The 20248-nt window shown below is 40.3% G+C and overlaps 1 protein-coding gene across 2 annotated transcripts; it reads left to right on the top strand.

Moving 5' to 3' along the window:
• Window positions 1-5980: 5980 nt before the first annotated feature.
• On the top strand, window positions 5981-17479 carry LOC119723059 (acyl-CoA-binding domain-containing protein 5A-like). 2 transcript variants are annotated; one of them, XM_038193538.1, is made up of 10 exons: window positions 5981-6062; window positions 8354-8474; window positions 9051-9123; window positions 10261-10305; window positions 11850-12057; window positions 12909-13031; window positions 13629-13828; window positions 15203-15515; window positions 16285-16502; window positions 17104-17479. In XM_038193538.1, the coding sequence occupies exons 1-10, from the start codon at window positions 5999-6001 to the stop codon at window positions 17296-17298; spliced, it is 1560 nt and encodes a 519-aa protein (XP_038049466.1). In that variant the 5' UTR covers window positions 5981-5998; the 3' UTR covers window positions 17299-17479. The 2 variants fall into 2 exon arrangements, with proteins under 2 accessions (XP_038049466.1, XP_038049467.1); XM_038193539.1 differs by lacking the exon at window positions 10261-10305.
• Window positions 17480-20248: the final 2769 nt, after the last annotated feature.

Genomic DNA, 20248 nt, shown 5'->3' on the forward strand with positions numbered 1-20248 from the left:
CTTTCAAAATCTAGGATATAATACGGATTTTTAAACACAGCCTCCGTTTTAAGGTTCTGTCCACGGATCACAAAAAGTTCAGTGTTCTTTCAGCAAAACGAAAACAAATCACATGTGTGTAATTGTTTTCGTTTTGCTGAAAGAACGCACATCTTTTTTGTGATCCGCGGACAGAACTTTAAAACGGTGGTTGTGTTTAAAACTCGGTAACTTGAAAAGTACATAAGCTATTTGACTTATTCTTGTACTGAAAGAAAGCTTATGAATTGGGCTTTCATATCCTAGGTTTTGAAAGTGCTACATGCAGAACTTCACTAAGATAATGGTCCCGACATTTGGGTTTCGTGTTTTTTTTTACTCACCCTGTATTAGTAAATATCGACGGGGATCGAGGGATTGATCTATAGGCCCTACACGGCAAAACAGAGATGTTAAATAAAAAGCCTTGGTGAACCAACCGTCAAATAAAGACAATGCATGGCGTAAATTTAACAATCTGCTTTACTAAAGATTCTCGAAAGAAAGAATAAAAAATAATGACAAAGAAGCAAAAACTATCATCAAAATAATTTCTCATCAGTTCATTCAGGTAATGAATGTTCATTGGCTATTGATGTTGTCATTGTTGATGTTCTATCCAGTCCTGAACGTGTTGACTGAAATTATATGGAATCTTAATTTGCAGGAGTAGGCCTATTGTTTTATTTTTTTAAGAAGCAATGTCATGCATGATGTAATCTTGGCGTCTTGGCCCCTTGCTGTAATTTTCTTAATTATACAAGTAACAAGATTAATTCAATATACATTGGTCGTTTTTAGTTACTGTTATACTCTAAAAACAGATTGGTGAAATTAGCCAATATTGGTTAAAATCTGTCCAATCAAAACCATTGGTTAGACACATATTAACCAATATGTGGTTGTTTCAACCAATGATTGGTTATGTCAATCAATCTGTTTTTAGGTTGACATAATTATGTTTCAGCTGACTTCGAGAATTGTATACGCCTTCCGCTTACACCTCTTATAAAATCCTGAGCTGGTAAAGATTTGAGCAAAGACTATAATTCTCCCAAAAACTTTCACCTACTGCAAGTATAATACTGTTTCCGTTATTATTGGTATCAAAACACGAACAAGCAATTCAAATAGACGTCTTTTTGGGTGGGGTATTTCAATATTTCGCATTACGTGTACAGGGAACATAATTATAAGGCCGAGTCTTTTGCAAAATGTTTATCATACGGTGTTGGTGTTGGACTTGTATTTTGCTAATATGTAAACCCTGATCAGGCATCGTGTTGCACACTGCAGTATATCACATGTTAAAGGGCCCATGAAGTGAAAGTTTCTTAGGAACTTATTTTGTGCTGCTTTCTAATCCTCCTATAAGTGTATGAAAATTGTGTAATTTTTTTGGCAAATTTTTCTGAAAAGTGCACTTCTTTAAACATTTAAAAAATTTCATGTTTTCCAAGACAACTGAGGGCGCTGTTGCCGTGATGTCATTGCAGCTATTGAAATTGTGAACCCAACAATTTTCTCGCTGAAAACATTTGTGAGAAAAGCTTGCTCATTGGCTAATACTGACATGAACTGACACAACAACGAATCACTAAAGAAACGAAAGTTTACGAAAGCGAAATATCCAAAATTCTGGCAACTTTTTGTGAGGTTTCAGCCTCATTATGACATCACATATTGCTCATGAATATGGAAATTTTCATTGGCATAAAAACCAAAAAGGCACCAAAGTACCCTTGAAAATGGCAAAATGAAAATTGAAAATAAGGTTAAATGGGACATAAAGGTGCATTTTCAAGAATTGCATTAAAAATACATTTCATGAGCCTTTTAAGTTAAACCTGTGTGGTATCTTTGTTGGACCAGTGGTCCTATATGCCATACATGTATATACCACATGTAGTAATTTTTGCAACGCAGTGCATTTAATTTAGTGTGGATATGCAGAAGTAAGACTTTATAAATTAAAAAGAGAAAAAAATGGATCCTTTGTTTGATGAATCACACAAAATGCGCTCTTGGATGAAAAAGTAACGCTTTTTTATATGAAATTTATACATGTTGTTCCTCTTTTTGCATGTACCTACTCTAAAACATTTAGTTATATATTTAGATTTAATAGAATTTATTGAATTTTTGTTTTTAACTAAATGTATAGATATTCTATTCAATGATATACCTAACTTCCCCTTGCAAATAATCAAATAAAGATATAATTCTGGCATGGAATTGAAAGACTTTCTTTTAAGTTTCTCCTTAGAATTGGAAATGTTTTGCAGACGCCATTTTAAACATTTTATGAACGTCCTTAGCTACTCAAATCTACATTCCCACAGAAGTATCGCTTTGTGAATGTTCATCTGATTTTCTCTAAAGAAATGGAAGGAAAGGAGACAAATTAAGGAAGCATTTGTGGCAGAGTACTGATAATATAAGGCCTTTAGAAAAGGGCGGATCCAGAACACAATTTTTTGGGGGGGGGGGGGGCAAAACAATTGGTTCCTCAGAACAAATTACGGCGTGTGGATTCGGGGCCCGCTGAAGGGCCCCGAATTTGTTTTTGGATTCTAGATGCTCTGGGGTGCGATCTGAGGCAATTTCTGACCACTTTAACCAATTTTATTTTGAGGAAAAGATGGTGGTATACACAGTGCCTGCCATTATTGCGAAGTTACTTAACAGTAAGAAAATTGGGTTCTTTTTTGTTTTAATTTTTTTTTTTGGGGGGGGGGCATGGCCCCCGTTGTCCCCTCCCCCCCCCCCCCCCCTTACCGGATCCGCCCTTGCCTACAGATTAAAATTATGATTACCGGTTGCTTTAGAGGTTAAGTTATGGGAGTATTTTTAGATATGGGAATCTTCCGCTTCAATTTATTTTATTTCTATTTTGCTTTTATTTATATTTGGAGAACCATGGGAGAACTCACTGTGATGTGGAGATTGTGACTGTAAGGGATTTTTCACTTTAGGTCACTTTGATTTTTGTGTAGTCGGGCGAAGGCATGCGCGTTGATATCGTGGCTCAGGTTCTTCCTAATTGCTGATTGTGGTGCGCGTGCCGCAGCTTCGTATTTTGTCCTATAATAATATCACGAGGCCAAAAAAGGGGGAAATGTGGACAGCAGGAAACGGGTTAAAGCGTGGACCAAAACGAAATTGGAATGGCGTGAAAGATAAAACAAAAAATATTATCACTTTCGAATACATTGAAGGTCATACCTCTTAATCAGCACCGCGTATTGCGGGGTGTGGTGTTAAATAACACTTTGCGGTGTTTGCAATGTCTCATGTTAATTAGGCCAGAAAAAAAACGTCTGCTTCCGATTACATGGCATTCAAAAATAGGGTAGGTAGGAAGGTAGGGAATTTTTTTTGCCAAATTTTGTGTGTGTACGATCACATCGAGGCGTCTGTGTGTAGTCAAGGGTAAAAGGCAGAAATTGATGGTTTTGGGTGTTTTTCCCCCTCATTTTTCCCATTAAAAAAATAGGGTAGGGGCTGTCAGAATAGGGTGGGTAGGGAAACCGGAAGTAGAACGTGTGTGTGTGTGGGGGGGGGGGGGGGAGGGGCCTTAGCGAAGGAGAAGGATTGACTATAATTCTCCACTGATGGTGTCACTGAAGCGGGTTAGAGCATTCAGGGGCGCTTCTCTTTACTTTTGAGTTCTAACCATTATTTTGAGCCCCCCCCCCCCCCCCCTCGCCTGTATTTATCTATAGCCAAATTCTGCATAGTCGAATGTCCTTGTTCTAATTCTCTGCGGTGCTTGAGGATTGTCGAAGTTGTTGGGATGTATATCGGTAGATATTAAGAAAATGAATCCACTTCTTTCAGAAAGTACCTGGCTTGTCTCGGTTTTTACAAGTGTAGTTCTTCTGTTAAACGACTCAGAGAGGATTGTTATCCGGCCAGGCATCAGATATTTCACGATGATACACCGTGGTTATGATGCAGCTAAGCTGATAATTATCATGCCCTACTAAAATCAATCTACGGATTCCCTTCTACTAACGAATTATGTAATTATGTAAGAAAAAGTAAAGTACATTGTTTGCTTAAAATCCACACTCTGATTTTGGTTCGAAGATACCGTTTTCACTTTGACTGAGAGCGCGGATTGATGGAATTATCAAAGTACAATGTATTACACCCAATTTTTTTTTTTTAACTTTTGAATAGACTCAGTGCGCGCGATCTGAATCTACACGAAGGCAACTTAAAGAATATTGAGACAGGGGGCGAAATGACCATTTTGAGATTTGTTTAAATTCAAGATTTGATTGATTCCTCGGCAAATTTAAATGGAATTAAAAGAAGAAATCGCATGCTGCCAATTTATGTGTCTATTGTGAAAGAATCTGTGGGTTTTTTAAATGTACATTGGAAGGTAGTTCTTTTTCATAGTAGTTTCAGTGGCGTAATTGGGGGGGGGGGTGTCACGGGGAATATCCCACACTCGAGACCTGTGCTTCCTTTCATGTGCCCCCCCCCCCCCTCCATAATTTGGGAAGGACAAATGGGCGTTTGATTGTCAAACACGTGTTGTGTCCCCATTGAGGCCTCCTAAGTACCCCGGCAAATTTGATTCTACTTACACTGTTGTTTATTAGAGGCGTTATATTGGTTAAAAAGGTACTCAGTAATCAGGCCACCATCATCACCAATACCATCATCAGTTAATCACCAGTGTAATTTGAATATGCATCCCTTCGTATCCTTTTCAGCTATAATGTGCATACAGGAACTGAATAAACAGGAAATTATTTGAAATGAATTGCTGTGACGATTGATTTCATTCCGAGTTTTTACATCCTGAATAAATTTTGAAGGTTTCGTGGCGTACGGTTGGCGATAGAATATGAAAACTCTAGCAATTCGACCATTTTTTGTTGGTAGCTGCGTTCTTCACAATTCAGCTTCTACATGCTGCGAGTAAGAACGATTAGCTCTCCAAATTTGTTAATATATTTATTAATTTAGTTATTATATTGATATCGCAGCACAAGCAAATCGGACAAATCTCATCAGTCTCATTATCTTATCGTAAACCTCTTGAAACACTAATGAATCAAACCTTCTTATATTCGAGAAAAACAATGAAGATACACCTACCAACCAACTGACCACAACAGTTCCAACAATTCAAGTTAACCGTCGACAGTCGACGATTTCATTTTAAGTCAACTGAATAAAAAAAGATTCAACCCCTTATACGACTTTACTTCAGGTCAAATTACAATGCGGCAACAATTAATACAGCTGACTGCTCAAATGTTCTTCTTTTGTAAAGATATTTTAATAACAATAAAAGAAATAGTATTTTGATCTTGACCCTCTAACTCAGAACTTGGAGAATCGGACTCAGTCTGCATTCCCCGTCTGACTGTAACCTGTAAGTCAACCTGTCCGTTTTAGAACACCATAGTAAAGTCCTCCCCCACCCCCACCACCCCACCCCCTCACCCAACCTAATCGTTTATTTACAGGAGTTCTCGGAATTTAATACAGTTTAGCTCGGGCGAACCTTTCAGAAGTAGTTGAGAGGAGTCAAATAACCAAGGTAACCTTGAAGATGTGGAGGTGACCCCCCCCCCCCCCCCCCCCCCCTCGTAAGAAATGAGTGCGCAAAAGCAATCACGCACGCTCTTTACATATCTTCTGAAACGACTGATGCGAGTTTAAGAAGCAGAGCTCAAGTAGGAGATTTTCTAAATCCGGCTTCGTCCCAAATTAGGCTTCGTCTCTAGCTCAAGAAACTTTGTGAAGCTTTGATGTCAAAACCAAATTTTACACATTCTCAATTGTTACCTCAAATTTAGGAAAATCTGGACCCCGTATACTTGGCTGAAGTCAGAAACGTAAGACTAAAAAATTCCTAAAGCCGATGTGCATACAAAGCCAAGGTTTGGAAACACGGAACAGCCTTCCGCGAGCTGAGGTCAAAGGTTATTTAATATTGTTATCAAGATCAAAAATGGCGACTGCGTCGGAGCAGTTCGAAGCTGCCGTGAAAGTCGTGCAGAGCATGCCAAAAGATGGTAAGATTCCAAAAATAAGCCCATGTAGACAAATTCTGTATTTCATAGAAATCTGTGTGTGGAAATTAGGGATTTACATTGGGAAAGATGAGAGACATTGGCGTGGTGAATGTTGGCCCACTTTCCGGACAATGACACTTGACAGTGATGCTATGCCATGGCTATGAAACGTAGGGCCTAATTCTAGTCCCCCCCCCCCAAAAAAAAAGACACCCCCCCCCCAAGGTAAAAATGAAAAAAAAAACGGTAATCCTTACTTTTAGGACCCGTTCCTCTATAGGAAGGGAAAGACTCACCGAAACAGTTGACTAAATGACACTCAAAATTGACATTCTGATACTTCTTGGCACATCTGAACAATGGGCAATGACACCTTCTTGACTTCTAAAGACTGCTTTAGCCTGCAAAAGTCATTTTGGTACTGGACAGACATCTGCAAAAGTCAGTTTTGAACAGAACTCGTAAAAAATAGAGGTGTCCTAAAAGTAAGGATTACCAAAAAACCAGTGAAAATGAGATGAGACTTGAGAGAAAAATAAGTTATACTCATTTTAAGGGCTAGGCCTGTCTCTTCCATGTCCATGACCATGACCTAGCCCGACTGCGTCTGGCCGTACAGTACTATCGCAAGCTCTGTAGTACGGCCAGACGCTGAATGCTTCCAAAAAGACTGAATTTTTGTGGCCGCCGATGTAGCGATTTTGACGTACGATGTATCTGTGACGTACGACCTCGTGTTTTTGGACGTGCGTGCGGCGGGGCCGTACGTCCAAAAACACGAGGTCATACGTCACAGACTGTTTATGCATATTCATGAGTTTGCGCGGGCGCGCCTGCATATTGCATACATTACAGCGTGGCCGCCATTTTGAAATCGCACGGGGATCGCATGGGGGACGATATTTGTGGAATCTGATGACTGAAATTCGTCTTGTGGCCAGATAGATGAAAATATTGAGACCAAACAACGTTTTTTTCGAAAAGGTATGAGTTGCTCTACGACTACAAACCTTAACTTTGGAAATTTGTGTCCTGGATGAAAAGATAATTGCGATCGAAAGATGTAGCAAAATCGCTACATCGGCGGCCAAAAAAATTCAGTCTTTTTGGAAGCATTCAGCGTCTGGCCGTACTACAGAGCTTGCGATAGTACTGTACGGCCAGACGCAGTCGGGCTAACCATGACCATGTCTTCTACAAGTACAACTTACAAGTACAAATGAATTTTTCAATTAAATTTATGAAAAGTTTAATTAAATTTAATTTGTTTAAATATGCTTGAAGATGTTCCGCATTTTTCCTGTTCTTAAGCCGGCAGATCGTATAGCGCCCTCGTGCATGTGTATACATTACAAGTAGGCCTATGTGGAGAATGCCCCCATACATGACATTGTATGCCTATCATCAAAAACAAAATCATATACTCACTAGGCTTGGGAAAACTGAAAAACATATGAGGAAAAATGTGGTTTTTTTTATCACATTTTGGGTGCACAGTGCACACATCGTTAGGACAGCCGATCGTGTAGGCAGCCATATTGAAGAGACTGGGAAATCAAGTTCGAAATTGCATTAGTTCTGATTCCCATCTCGCGAATATGCAGTCAAAAAGTATTCGTCCCAGTAAGAATTTCAAAGTCCCAAAAAACAGGCACTGTGTTATTGTACACTGCAATACCGAAAATATTTGAGGACCGGTTCACGGTCAAATATCACCCGCCTTAATTTTATGTGAAAACCCCACAAAGTTTCTTAGTTTGTTTATGACTAACATTAGGCCAAAAAAAAAAAGTCTCTGGTTTCTGGTATGCGCGCGCGTCGCCGTAGCCATGCGCGTTGGCAAAATTAAAACATTTTTTTTTCAATGAAAGATGATGTCTCAAAACTGCCAAACTCACTGGTTTGACTGGAATCCTGCTGCTGCACAATTTTAACGTGTTTTTAGATTGAGTTATGGTCGAGAATAAGCTTTATGTGGCCTCTCTGGACTCCCATATATTTGCACTAAGTTTAGTTGGGCACCATTTGCAGTCATCAGCTGACATTTGAAGCAAAAAAATCAGGTAAAAAAAAAAAAAAGCCGCGTCGCCGCACCACTTTTTGGGCAAGCTCCATACCAGAAACCGGAGACTTTTTTTTTTGGCCTTAGTGGTAATGTGAGGTCCTGAGAAAAAAAAGGAGTAGGCCTAAATTTTGATATGTTTTATATAATTAATGATGCATACTTTTTGGTTCACAGTGTACACTGTGTGAAGAAGACCACAATAATTGATTCCTTTTGTTAATTTCAGGGCCATTCCAGCCATCATACGAAATGAAGAAGCGGTTCTATGGGCTATACAAGCAAGCAACGCAAGGGCCCTGCACTGAGCCCAAACCGGCTTTCTGGGAAGCTATTAGAAAAGCCAAATGGTAGGTTGATTCCGAGGATTCCGAGGTCTCATGTAGGAAGAACATGGCTGAACCCTCATTAAGAAAGAAAGGGGGCTATGCAGAAAAAGGTTGAGTCCATGAAAGGAACAGAAAAAAATGATATAGGCCTACATTGTGAAATGGAGAAAATGCACAAACTGGAAAGGAAAAATTGGGTTAACAAAACTAATTTAGAGCTGTCTCATCCAAGTTTGAAATTTGTTCACAAACTTTAACACAGATTTATTTTTATTTAGCTAATTAATTCTTATTTCAGTATTAGTGAAGACAATGTAAAGAAATTTCAGTTTTAGACATAGGAGGAAAACCCCAGGAGAATATTCTGAGGAAAACCCACGGAATCAGGCAGGGACTGAAAACCCAATCCACATAATGGCCCAGGCAGGAATCGAACCTGGGTCACAGCGGTGGAAGGCGAGGAAAGTACCGCTACACCAACCTGACTCCCCCATTCCTTCCCGCAAATTCCTTTAATTCTACGCTAGTTTTCATCCATGAATCATTAAGACCTAACGGTATCAAGGGTACGCTGTTGTTTCCTTCTTTATTGACTAGGGATGCTTGGAATCGACTTGGCAACATGCCAAAAGAGGAAGCCATGGATGGCTATGTCAAAGATCTTCTCAAGGTTTGTACAATTGATGATAAAAAATACTCCTTTTTTTGTTTCATTGTGATGCATGTAGTAAAAAAAAAAGACCAGCGATTGGGCTGTTTGTAAACTCCCATATCAAGCACTCTTTTCTTTTGTGGTGTTAGTAGCATCTTTATTTCATGCAAAAGATACAATCTTTTATCATACACATGTCCACTTTGTAGTGAGTAGAAATCAAATGTAATTGTGCCACAACGTAGTGCAAAGGATTTCAGCATTCTGTCTTGAACATGAAGATCAGCTTACGCACTTTTTGACCTGACTAGAATTGCCTGCAAGTTTTTAATGCAGAGCAGATTGTTGACTATAAATTTTTCCAAACACACGCTCTTAATTAGAATTGAAAAGTGAAGAAATTGAAAGAACCTATTCGAATACCATACAGAATTTTCTGAATGTGAACAAGATATAAAGGCCTACATAGGAGGGCTACCTGCCTCGATTGGAAAGCATGGCACTTTATGAAGAACCATTTTTCTACTTTTTTTTCTATATTGGCATTTCTAAATGCTCAAAAGAAAAACGACAAATCATGTACTAAAGAGCTGCATTGAAATGGTCTATCTGGTGGATTAAAAAAAAAAAGGTTCATAAGGCCAAAAAAAAAAAGTCTCCGGTTTCTGGTATGCGCGCGCGTCGCCGTAGCCATGCGCGTTGGCAAAATTAAAACATTTTTTTTTCAATGAAAGATGATGTCTCAAAACCGCCAAACTCACTGGTTGGACTGGAATTCTGCTGCTGCGAAATTTCAACGTGTTTTTAGATGGGGTTATGATCGAGAATAAGCTTTATGTGGCCTCTCTGGACTCCCATATATTTGCACTAAGTTTAGTCGGGCACCATTTGCAGTCATCAGCCGACATTTAAAGCAAAAAAATCGGGTAAAAAAAAAAAAAAGCCGCGTCGCCGCACCACTTTTTGGACAAGCTCCATACCAGAAACCGGAGACTTTTTTTTTTGGCCTTAAGTGGACTTAATGCTTTACAAAAGGTATCAGAATTTTTTTTTAAAAAAGCGCATGCCCAGTACTACTTCAAAACACCATCTAGTTTTTTTCTTCATCAGAAATAAAAGTCCTGCGTGTTTTTTTTTTCATGTAAATGTTTGTAGGCTATGATGAAAAACAAGGACAAAGACCCAGCTGAAGTACAGAATGTGAGTGTCTTTGTCAATCTCTTTCACTGTCATTGCACTATCTACACGTATTTCATTTCGCTGTAGCCTTTCTACATTTCCGAGGAATGCCAAGCTTTTCCTTTGATAATTAAGCAAGCTTCTTCCAAAACACCCACACATACATGTAGTCTTTGCTGATCGAGCATTCTTTAAACAAGTGTGGAAGGCCTTGTGCAGACACGTTTGCTTTTCAGGCATGCTTTTCTTGGCATTCCATCTTATTTCTGGTTTAGTGGAGTCAAATCTGAGAACTCTAAAATATCCCCGATCTCCGTTTGTATCCGTTTTTCACTGCAGTGCCCTGCAGAATTTAAGGAATGGTACAGTTTGTGCAAGATTGTGGCCTAGCGGTTAGGGTTCGTGACTCATGATCAGAGAGTCAGGGGTTCGAATCCAGCTGCTGGCCATATGTTGTGTCCTTGGGCAAGCCACCTCACCCTCACTAGCCTCTCACATCCCAGCAGTGTAAACGGGTACTGGCATTAGCCGGGGAGTAACCTGCGATGGACTGGCATCCCATTCAGGGGGAATACAAAATATTCTCAGTCATTTCATGTTACTGAAACCGGAGAAGAACACCGGGCTGATGGGCCACATTGGCTCGTGACAAACTTTCCTCTTTTTTCTTTCTGTTTGTGCTATGCTGTATCATCTGTTTCACAATTTTCCCTTAGCATCGTGTACTCTGCTCTCTCGAGTGTCTTTGGTGACCTCTTATTTGTATTTTACCAACTGACACTCCAATAACAGAGTAGACAGTGCTAGTCCCATTGTAGATTTGGTGTATGTGTTGTTTAATAGTGTAAACTGAAATGTCAATAAATGTGTATCTTCATCAACATTGTTTTGTTGCTACGTTCATTTTGTTCATGGTCAGTATGTTGAGTATATTCACACTTTTCAGTGAGGACAGCCACAAAGGAATTGAATAGAGCCAAAAAGACCAGAATTGCATGTTGTGCTCATTTGGAAACCAAGTATACAAATCAAATGAGAGGAGATGAGTCATTCTATAAATTTGGGGTCCAAAGTGTGACATTGTTCCCGTCCCTGTTACATTGTACCTTGGTACTTTGTAATTTGCCATTCAAGCATCATTAAAAGTGACTTCAAATGACTGTTTATTTGTTGGGTAGGTGGTTTGCTATTCATAATCACTCTTGGAGGATGACTGCATTAAGGAGTGCATCAGAATTACACAATCATAGATGTCAGATGTAACAGGGACGGGGAAAAAGTGAACCCCAAATTTATAGAATGTCCCAGTTGCAGAATGTTGGATGATATTTTGTGCATTCCATCCAACCTGAGCCTCACACCCTAATGCCTTTTTCATTCAAGAACTGTGCCTGCCAGTGGTACATGCAAATAAACTATTTGCTTGTCGTAAATGTTCTCCACAGATTTTAAAAGTAACAAATTATTTCAGAGTTTTGTGGGTCATGCCTTGAACAGAATGAGAACAGAGTGTGATCAGTTTGTGTACTATTTTTATGTGTATTCTTGGTGTGTTTTGTTCTCAGATCGTAGAGACAATGCCAATCACGGAGGAGGTCAGTGCTTTCTTGAAGGCCATGGGTCCGTTCTTCGAGGCCGTCCATGAACCACTCCCAGTCCCAGAGGAGGAGAGGTGGAGATTCTACGACGAACCGCCCCCTGACAATGCCCCGCCCACTAATGGCCTCCCACATCACCAGGAGAATGGGCCCGTCAATGGAGACGTACACTCAGGTAATGCAGTCCCCGTATGAACAGTAAATGGTGCTTTGTCAACACATGGGAAAGCTCCACCTGTGCGAGACACATATGCATGGTTCGTAGGCATGGCACAAAGTATGCACTTTTGATTTCATTCTGAAGTGTGCAAACACAAAGCGTCTGCCTAACTGTCTGTTCGTCATCGTTGAGGGGTTATTTTTGTGAGGATTTCATATGTTGCAGCATCAGTTGGCCTAGTTGTACAATTTAAACATAGCAGTGTTTCATAAAGCAACTGTTCATCTCCTGTTGACCCTAACCTTCCCACATCCTCCCAAATCCTCCTTACAAATGGAGAATTTTGCAGAATTGAGGCTGTATGGCAAAAATGTGTGTTTCAAGGTCAATTAGGCCGGACCTTGTGTTGCTTATGCTGAGCCGTGCATACATTTGGTCCTAGATTATACTTAAAATCCTCTGCACTGCTCCAGGATGTCACTGACTCTGCCACAACATACATGTATGAACAGTGATTGCTGGAGGATTTTGCAGGATTGAGGCAGTGGGCACCCCTCCAAGGACCACTTTCAAGAAATGAGGGATGTTTTTTGTAGGATTGAGGCTGTATGCTTTTTTAACATGGAGGCAATTTGAAGATTTTGCAGGATTGAGGTTGCATCCTAGTAAAAATGCCTAGGAAGTTAGGGTTAATCAATCACTTTTGCCTGTGCAATGTATTATTGGTTATATCGCAAAATACAACTGTTTTGTGCTGGAGGGTCACATACAGTCGTCTCAAAATGTAAGCTATCGCAAAGCAGTAAATATAACATTCCTTTTGTTCATTGTGTGTGAATGTTTGTAATGTCATTCATCATCTACAGATGCCGGACATGATTTGAATGACAGCAGTCTGGTTAACCACACCGGTCAAGTTGATGGAGTAAACACCATTCTTGTGACTCCAACATTGCACAAAGGTCACAACAACATCGGACCAAATGGAGGTAAAGGCTTAGGATCCTAATTAGGATTTAGTGGATGTGGCTTTGGTTTAGCTATTGATATCACTCTGTGAAAGCCACAGCCGTAACCTACTCTGACATGACCTCATAATCTAGTAGCTTTACGTGTATGTGTCCTCAAGACCAGGGCCCAATTTCATAGTGCTGCTCAACAGCCGATTTTGTGCGAACCTCCATCTATTTCATGGAGACTGTTTTTGGTAGTAAGCACAGCAAAAGCACACTTAGCCCCAGAGGAAAAAATTGCTTAAATCAGTGACGTCATAGTAGAAATCTCCATGCGTGCGCAACCATTAACACATCCACGAAATGAAATAGTGCTTAGCAGCAGCGTGATTTTCTGCTATAGTAAGCACAACTTTTCTACTAACTGTTAAGCAGCGCTATGAAATTGGGCCCAGCATTTTCAGAGTGCAAAATCTGAACTCAGTGTTGGTTTTATACCATTCCATGTTTAAATAGTAATGAATCATGAGGTTTAAGTGTTCAAGAACATTTACAAACATAGAGTAATAGCCTTAGTAATAAATACAAGCAAGTAACTAACAGTGTAATCCCGTTTTGCAATTTTGAAATCAGATGCCTATCAGGACGAGAGCCATCCATTCGCCAGTGATGTCAGTGGTAATTTGACCGCTGACCTGTCCCTCGATCAGTCTGGCGCCGTCGTGGCTGACAGAAGCAGTGGTACAAGCAATGACGTCACGGTGACAAGTGACAGTGACACAGACAGTGAGGAGGACTTCTGCGACTCTATGGACCAGCCAGACCTGGATCAGGTGAGGTCATGTGACTCTATTGGGTCTGTGTATGTACCGACGAGGGCATTTTTTGGCCCATTCACCAGAGCCAAGTGGCAATCGTTTGAAGCAACAAAAGAAAACTTGCTGAGTCGTGTTTTGAATTGAGCACGAATTCAGCATCCGGGACACTTTCTCATTCAGCCAATAGCAGCTACGCGATGTTGCGCACTGAACCGACGAATTATAGCAACCGCGCAGGCTGTGCGTTGTGTCAAACGCTTGCACGCACTTCGCCGAATTAAAAACGAACTACTAAGGAAAATTTCCAAAAATGCGTATAAAAACGCATCGTTTGAAAGGCCTTCTTTCATTGTTTTCTTCAAAATAACCGCATGCCAGAACGAATAATTTCACAGGGAATTTAGTCCAATTACTATCTTTAAATCAAGTATGCTTTTCAACAATAATTTTGTCAGCTCCTTTTTGGATAGCTGCAAATAATGGACTGTACCTTTAAAACCTATTTTCATCTCGTTGGATTAGTCATTTGACTGCTCATTTACGTTTACTCAAGACAGCCTAAAGTTTAATTGCCATTTTCTCAAAATTACTTTTACAACTTCAATTTAGTTGGCGGTCTATATTTCCGTTACTGAAGTCAGCACCCCCAAATGTTAGGTATACCAGTAGAAAAGCTCTTCTGCAGAATCCAGAAATAAAATTATCTCAATTCTTAAAAAGTCAGACTTAAAGCCAGAGTCCATCATTTGCAGCTATCCCAAAAGTAACTGGCGTAATTATTGTTGAAAAACATACTTGGTTGAAAGATAGTAAGGGGACTGAACTCCCTGTGAAATTATTCTTTCTGGCAAGCTGTCATTTTGAAGAAATCAACGAGAGAAGGCCTTTCCAACGGTGCGTCTTAAGAAGAACCGTTGGAAATTTCCGTTAGTAGTTAGTTTTTTTATTCGATGAAGCGCGCGCAAGCGTTGACACGACGCACACGCGCGCGCAGTTGCTATAATTCGTCGGATCGGTGCGTGACATCGCGTAGCTGCAATCGGCTCAGTGAAAACGTGTCTCGGACGCTGAATTCAGGCCCAATTCAAAACATGATTCAGCAACTTTTGATTTGAAATTGAGTTCCTAGAATGTTGTTTTTTTCGGAATATACAGCTGAAGCTGAACTGAAACTTCATCAGGTTAGTTGTTCAGCACCCTGTTTTAGATTTTGAGCACTTTTGTCGCTTCAAACGAACAAAATGCACAAATTACAAATGATGGACTATACCTTTAATGCTCATTTTGTGGTGACAGGTTGCAAATGTGTAAATGGTCGTTTTGGCACATTTCATGAATGGCTCCAACTTTTATTCAACTTTGATTTCGGTCAATTCAATATCCTCTCAGTTGCCAGAACTTGTGAAAGCCTCGGCAGTCGAGGAACCCCTCCAGCCAATCAGAGAAGAGCAGGTTCTCATGACCTCTACCCCGCAGGGCAAGAAAATCCTGGCCCAGGCTGAGGTCCATCCTGTCAAAGGTCATTACCATGAGAACGGACATGGCCAGGCCGTTGACGGCACAGAGGGGGTGGAGAATGGAGACACGCCCATATCCAGGAGGAGGGGAGGTGGTGAAGTGGTACCAGGGGGCAAAGGTCAAGCTGGCAGAGGTCAAGGGTCGGACCAAGGTGACTTGAGAGGCTCTATGGGTGGAGGAAGAGGTGAGAACAAGAATATATTGCAAGGGACAATTAAATGGTGATTTTACCTTGGTCCATTTTAAAGAAACTACAAGCACAGTGAGGAGCAGGTTTTAAATACATTCATAATATCAGAAATATCTATTAAAGGGAATATGCAACATGTGCAAACATCAACAGAAAAATAGCTACCAAATTATTATGAAACACCTTACTAGGCTGTTAGTGAATGACAGTCTCAAGCATCCTGTAAAATCATGGCACCTGGTGTGCTGTCATTTTTAAGAAAAGTGGTATTTTTGTATCAATTTCCAACGCTGGTTGGCCGACCGGCGTTGGAAAAAACTTGCTTTTTTTCAAACACTGCCCCCAGTTAACCATATTTATTTAGTCTGCATTTTATTTACGGGGACTGGTTCCCTGACCTTACTGTTCTCTGACGTCTATAAATTGCTACGTTTCATCTTAAGTAGGGTCAGACTACTGGAACATGATTGTTTTTCTTGGTTTTCCAGCATCTTTAAACACAAAACTTTATAAACAAGTCAGTGTAACAATACTTGCTATTAAATGCTAACCCCCCTCAATCCATCCATCTCTGAAAATTACAGCAAAAGCAAATGTTGTATATTCCCTTTAACTTGTAATGGGCATTAAGCCTCAAGTAAAGTTGTAGTAGCTGGGCTGTACCTTCCCTAAACCTTCCAATCATTCAAAACCCATCCAGGCAGATTTTGAAGGAGCTGGGAGGGTAATGTGACCTTACCATTTTCGATCTCTTTTCCCCCAGGTCAAGGGCAAGACACTCCTGGGCGTGGCAGGACCCCATCCAGCGGTCAGGGCGGACCCCCTGGAGGGAGGGATCCTAGCAGTAGACCAGGCCGCAATCCACCGGTAGATATTAGCGAGCAGATAGCTATTGCCCTGCAGAGACTACAGTGTGATATGAGTAGCGTGCTGGCAAGGTTGAACACGCTGGAGGCACTGGCGCTGTCCCAGGCACAACAGGTTGGTTTGGAGATCTAAGAGTTTTAAGTTGAATTAGACAGTACAAAAACTAACCAAAAAAATATGCATTTGTGGACATTATTAAACGTCTATTTGTAAGGCCAACTTCAAGACTTAGAGAGTTTGAGCAGGCAAAATTCCCCTCCCCACCCTTGGTACAAGTCTGATATTTTCACCCTTGCCATGGAGTGTCATGGCCGAGCGATTAAGAGCACCGGACTCTAGCTCTGGTGTTTCTGATCAGCATAGTGGGTTCGAGTCCCGGTCTTGACACTTGTGTCCTTAAGCAAGACACTTAACCATTATTGCTTCGTCCTTCGGATGGGCCGTAGGTCCCGTGCGTTGTGTAATGCTCGTAAGAGAAGGGGTTTGCCCTGGTGTTCCTGGCAGTGGCTGCTTAAGGTGCCGTAGCACCTTTTAAGGTTCTACATAAAATGGGTCTCATATTTCAAATACTTCATTCACCTGTCTTTAAAATAAATTTATATTAATTAGCGCCTTGAATACCTAATTGTTGGTAGATGCATGTGCTATGTAAGACTCTGGTATTGTTATTATTGTTATCTAGTGACACTCTGATCCTTCCATGTATCATGTCTAGAACCAATCAGAGAGGCAGTCCTCAGAGCGTCGCGGCCAGGAATCATCCCCTCCTCGCCAACGCTCCTGGTTGTCGTGGATCTTCCCTCGTAACCTCCCGGCTAAGACTGTCTTCTTTCTTCTCATCTGGCCGTTAATTGTCAACGTGCTCCTAGCCATGTGGAGACGTAGACGTCATAGACATCTCAGACGATGACCGCAAGACAACATCCTCGGTTCCATGGGGGGAGGGGGGTAGGGGAGTCAGTATTCTTCAGCAGTGGGGGTTTGCACGATCCAAACTTCTCCAATTTCAGCTTCAGGCTTCAGCTGTATCACAAACAGACTCCTGTACAACACTTGTACAGGTTTTGCTATAAAGATGCCAAATTCTGTCACACACGAGCAAGATGGAGGATTTTCATTGGGTTTGAATTTGACAGGGTTCTTATAAATCTGGCACTGGAGATGACGCTGAGCCTGGGTTTCGTACACCTTGTGCGTTGGCATCAAAAGAATTGTTCTTGTAAAGACCTGCCTTCCCTGGTACGTATTTCACAATGCGGATCGTTGTTTGCTGTTAATGCCGGTATTCGATTTCCATCAAAGTGATGACCCAAGTGAATTCAAGAAGCTGTAATCGAATGAAGTATGAAAGTAATCGAATGAATGTGAAGCTGTTGAAAAACAGAAGGTTTTAGATTGTGATTGCAAACGTGTGTTGTGCTTACATGGCAGTGTCCCCACTGCACCACGTTGGATGATGAAAAATTATAACAACTCAAAAATGGTGTAATTTCAGCAATATGAATTTCAGCCGTCTAAATTCTATTTCAAAAGTAAAAGAGAGAAATCCTTCACCCAAAAAATTGCCAAAACTTTGCAGGTAAAATTCCCATTCATTTATGGTTTTTTTGTATAAAACTCTAAATTCTGAAATGGGACAGTATCAATTCGTGCTTTATTTACTTGAGAGGATTAGGCACTCTAGAGGCAGCAACACAGTAGTTTTTAGGACCTTCTGGTAATGTAATACTATACACACGTGATTCATGGATGCATTCAATTCCTCCTCCTGAAATGAAAGTTAATTCATAAATACCTAAGACAGTTTACCCATTTCTATTGGTCTAGAGCCCGTCACGTGGGTGGTTTTAAACGGTTGATAGAACACCGGCTAGCTGGTTTTAAACACTTTTCCGGTTTCACATGAAATTTTGACTCCTATGACATCTGGTCCCTTTTACCCTTTTATTGGTTGAACGTTCACAATATTCACTTAAAGCATGAGCAATACTACCAATGAGTCCGTATTTTGAGAGTCCTCAATTCACACTACACCAGCACCGCCGCGTTCTGGGCCACATCGGGCAGTACGCGCCACATGCGCCAATCTCCACATAAGATGTTTACCACTACTAGCGACAGGCACATACCATATCATAGCTAGAGGGATGTTTTAAAAATATGAAGTAGACTTGTTGAGCAAAGTGGTTGGAAATTTATAATTGTTGACATGTTTTGACTTTTGGACTCTAAGGTATTTATGAGGACTAAATATGTGATTAAGACCGGCTCAGGGGCCTGGTGGCCGATAATGACCAGAGCCGAATATCAGCATCCAGTCCCCTGAGCCGGTCTTAAACGCACTTGTTTGTAACCGTCCAAGCAAATATTTATTCCCTAATTGAATGGAGAATGTGCACTTGTGCAGACTAGCAAATAGTCAGGTGGCCCTCTGATGTTGCATTGCTTGTCACTGAAGGTGCATTGTCAGGTAGTGCATATTACGGGATATCAGCTCTTATCCAATCCTCTGAAATCTGGTAAGATTCACTGTTTGTTTTCATGTTCAATTCTCAATTTCCTAATACTGTACATATAGATTCAATCGCATCAATAAAAATGAGACTTTAATATATTCCTTTCGGTGAATACTAGTATAATTTAGTCATTTTATTTTCATAATGCAAAGAAAAATCCTGACATAGGGCAGCTGATTTATCATCCGCATCCTGTGATAATTTTTGACTCACAAGCACGAAATGTAAAGTGGAAGACTTTTTAAAAAAAAGGAGTTAAATTTAAGATTGGTTTCATATTACCGACATTATGGGTAATAACTTACTCAGGTACCCTTCCTTTTCATTTACCGGCTTCAGCTTTTTTTTTTTTTTTTTACAAATATGTTTTTTTGGTTTTTTTTACAAACATGTTGTTTAATGCTTACCTTGGATTAAAATCTCGCTTCCAGTTCTATGTTTTTCCCATTGTAGCAGATGAAGCATAGATTGAGTTGATTTTGTGCAATATTCATGATTCATTATGGAACCAATTTAATGTCCAAAAGCTGTTCCGCAAATGTGTGTTTATGAAAATCTTGAGAGTTACCGTTCTTTTATGTGAACAAACAAAGCAGGTTTTTTTTTCATTAATTTTGGTGTCCCATTTGTTAATAAGCCTCTGTACTGATGACAACACACTTTGTTTTACATGTGTGCTTTTCTATGGGGCTACAAAACCGTCGTCCCCACCAGGCTCCCATAAGAAAGCACACAAGTGAACAAAATGTGACGTCATCAGTACAGAGGCTTACTGAAAACATTTTGCGAGCATCCCAATGTAAATTTCTAAAATTATTGTGTACAGTGGACAGAATTGAATATGTACATAATTCTGTTTAATTTCAATAAAACATAACATTTTGTTAATGATAATGTTGCGTGGAGTTGTTTTGTTCGCAAAGTTACGCCTGTCCAATCTGTAAAACAAGAATATCCACTTTCTTCTCATTCCCAAGTCTCTTTTGTATGAAATTCATCCAAATTTGTTAGTGTGACGTCATCTCAACTTAACCAGGCGTACTTCACAAGGTGTAGCATAGCACCAATGAAACCAGAAGTTAAAGGAACTGGAGTGTTTAGCCAATGGGCGCTTTTAATCAGTGGTGCGTGCGCGTGTATTGCGAAGTCACTAACGAACAGGATACACAAACACTGTGATATCCAGTTTGTCTATGGTTTAACTTTTTTGGAGGGAATTCAAATCTATTAATCATAACGATTGATCGATCTGTTCATCAACTAACCCATGAGCAATCAATCGCACCAATCAATCAAAAATTAATACAATTGAACAACTCAAAAAAAGCAATTCAAAGTTGATCG

The sequence above is a fragment of the Patiria miniata genome, unplaced genomic scaffold (assembly GCF_015706575.1).
Source record: "Patiria miniata isolate m_02_andy unplaced genomic scaffold, ASM1570657v1 HiC_scaffold_16, whole genome shotgun sequence".
Classification (NCBI taxonomy): domain Eukaryota; kingdom Metazoa; phylum Echinodermata; class Asteroidea; order Valvatida; family Asterinidae; genus Patiria; species Patiria miniata.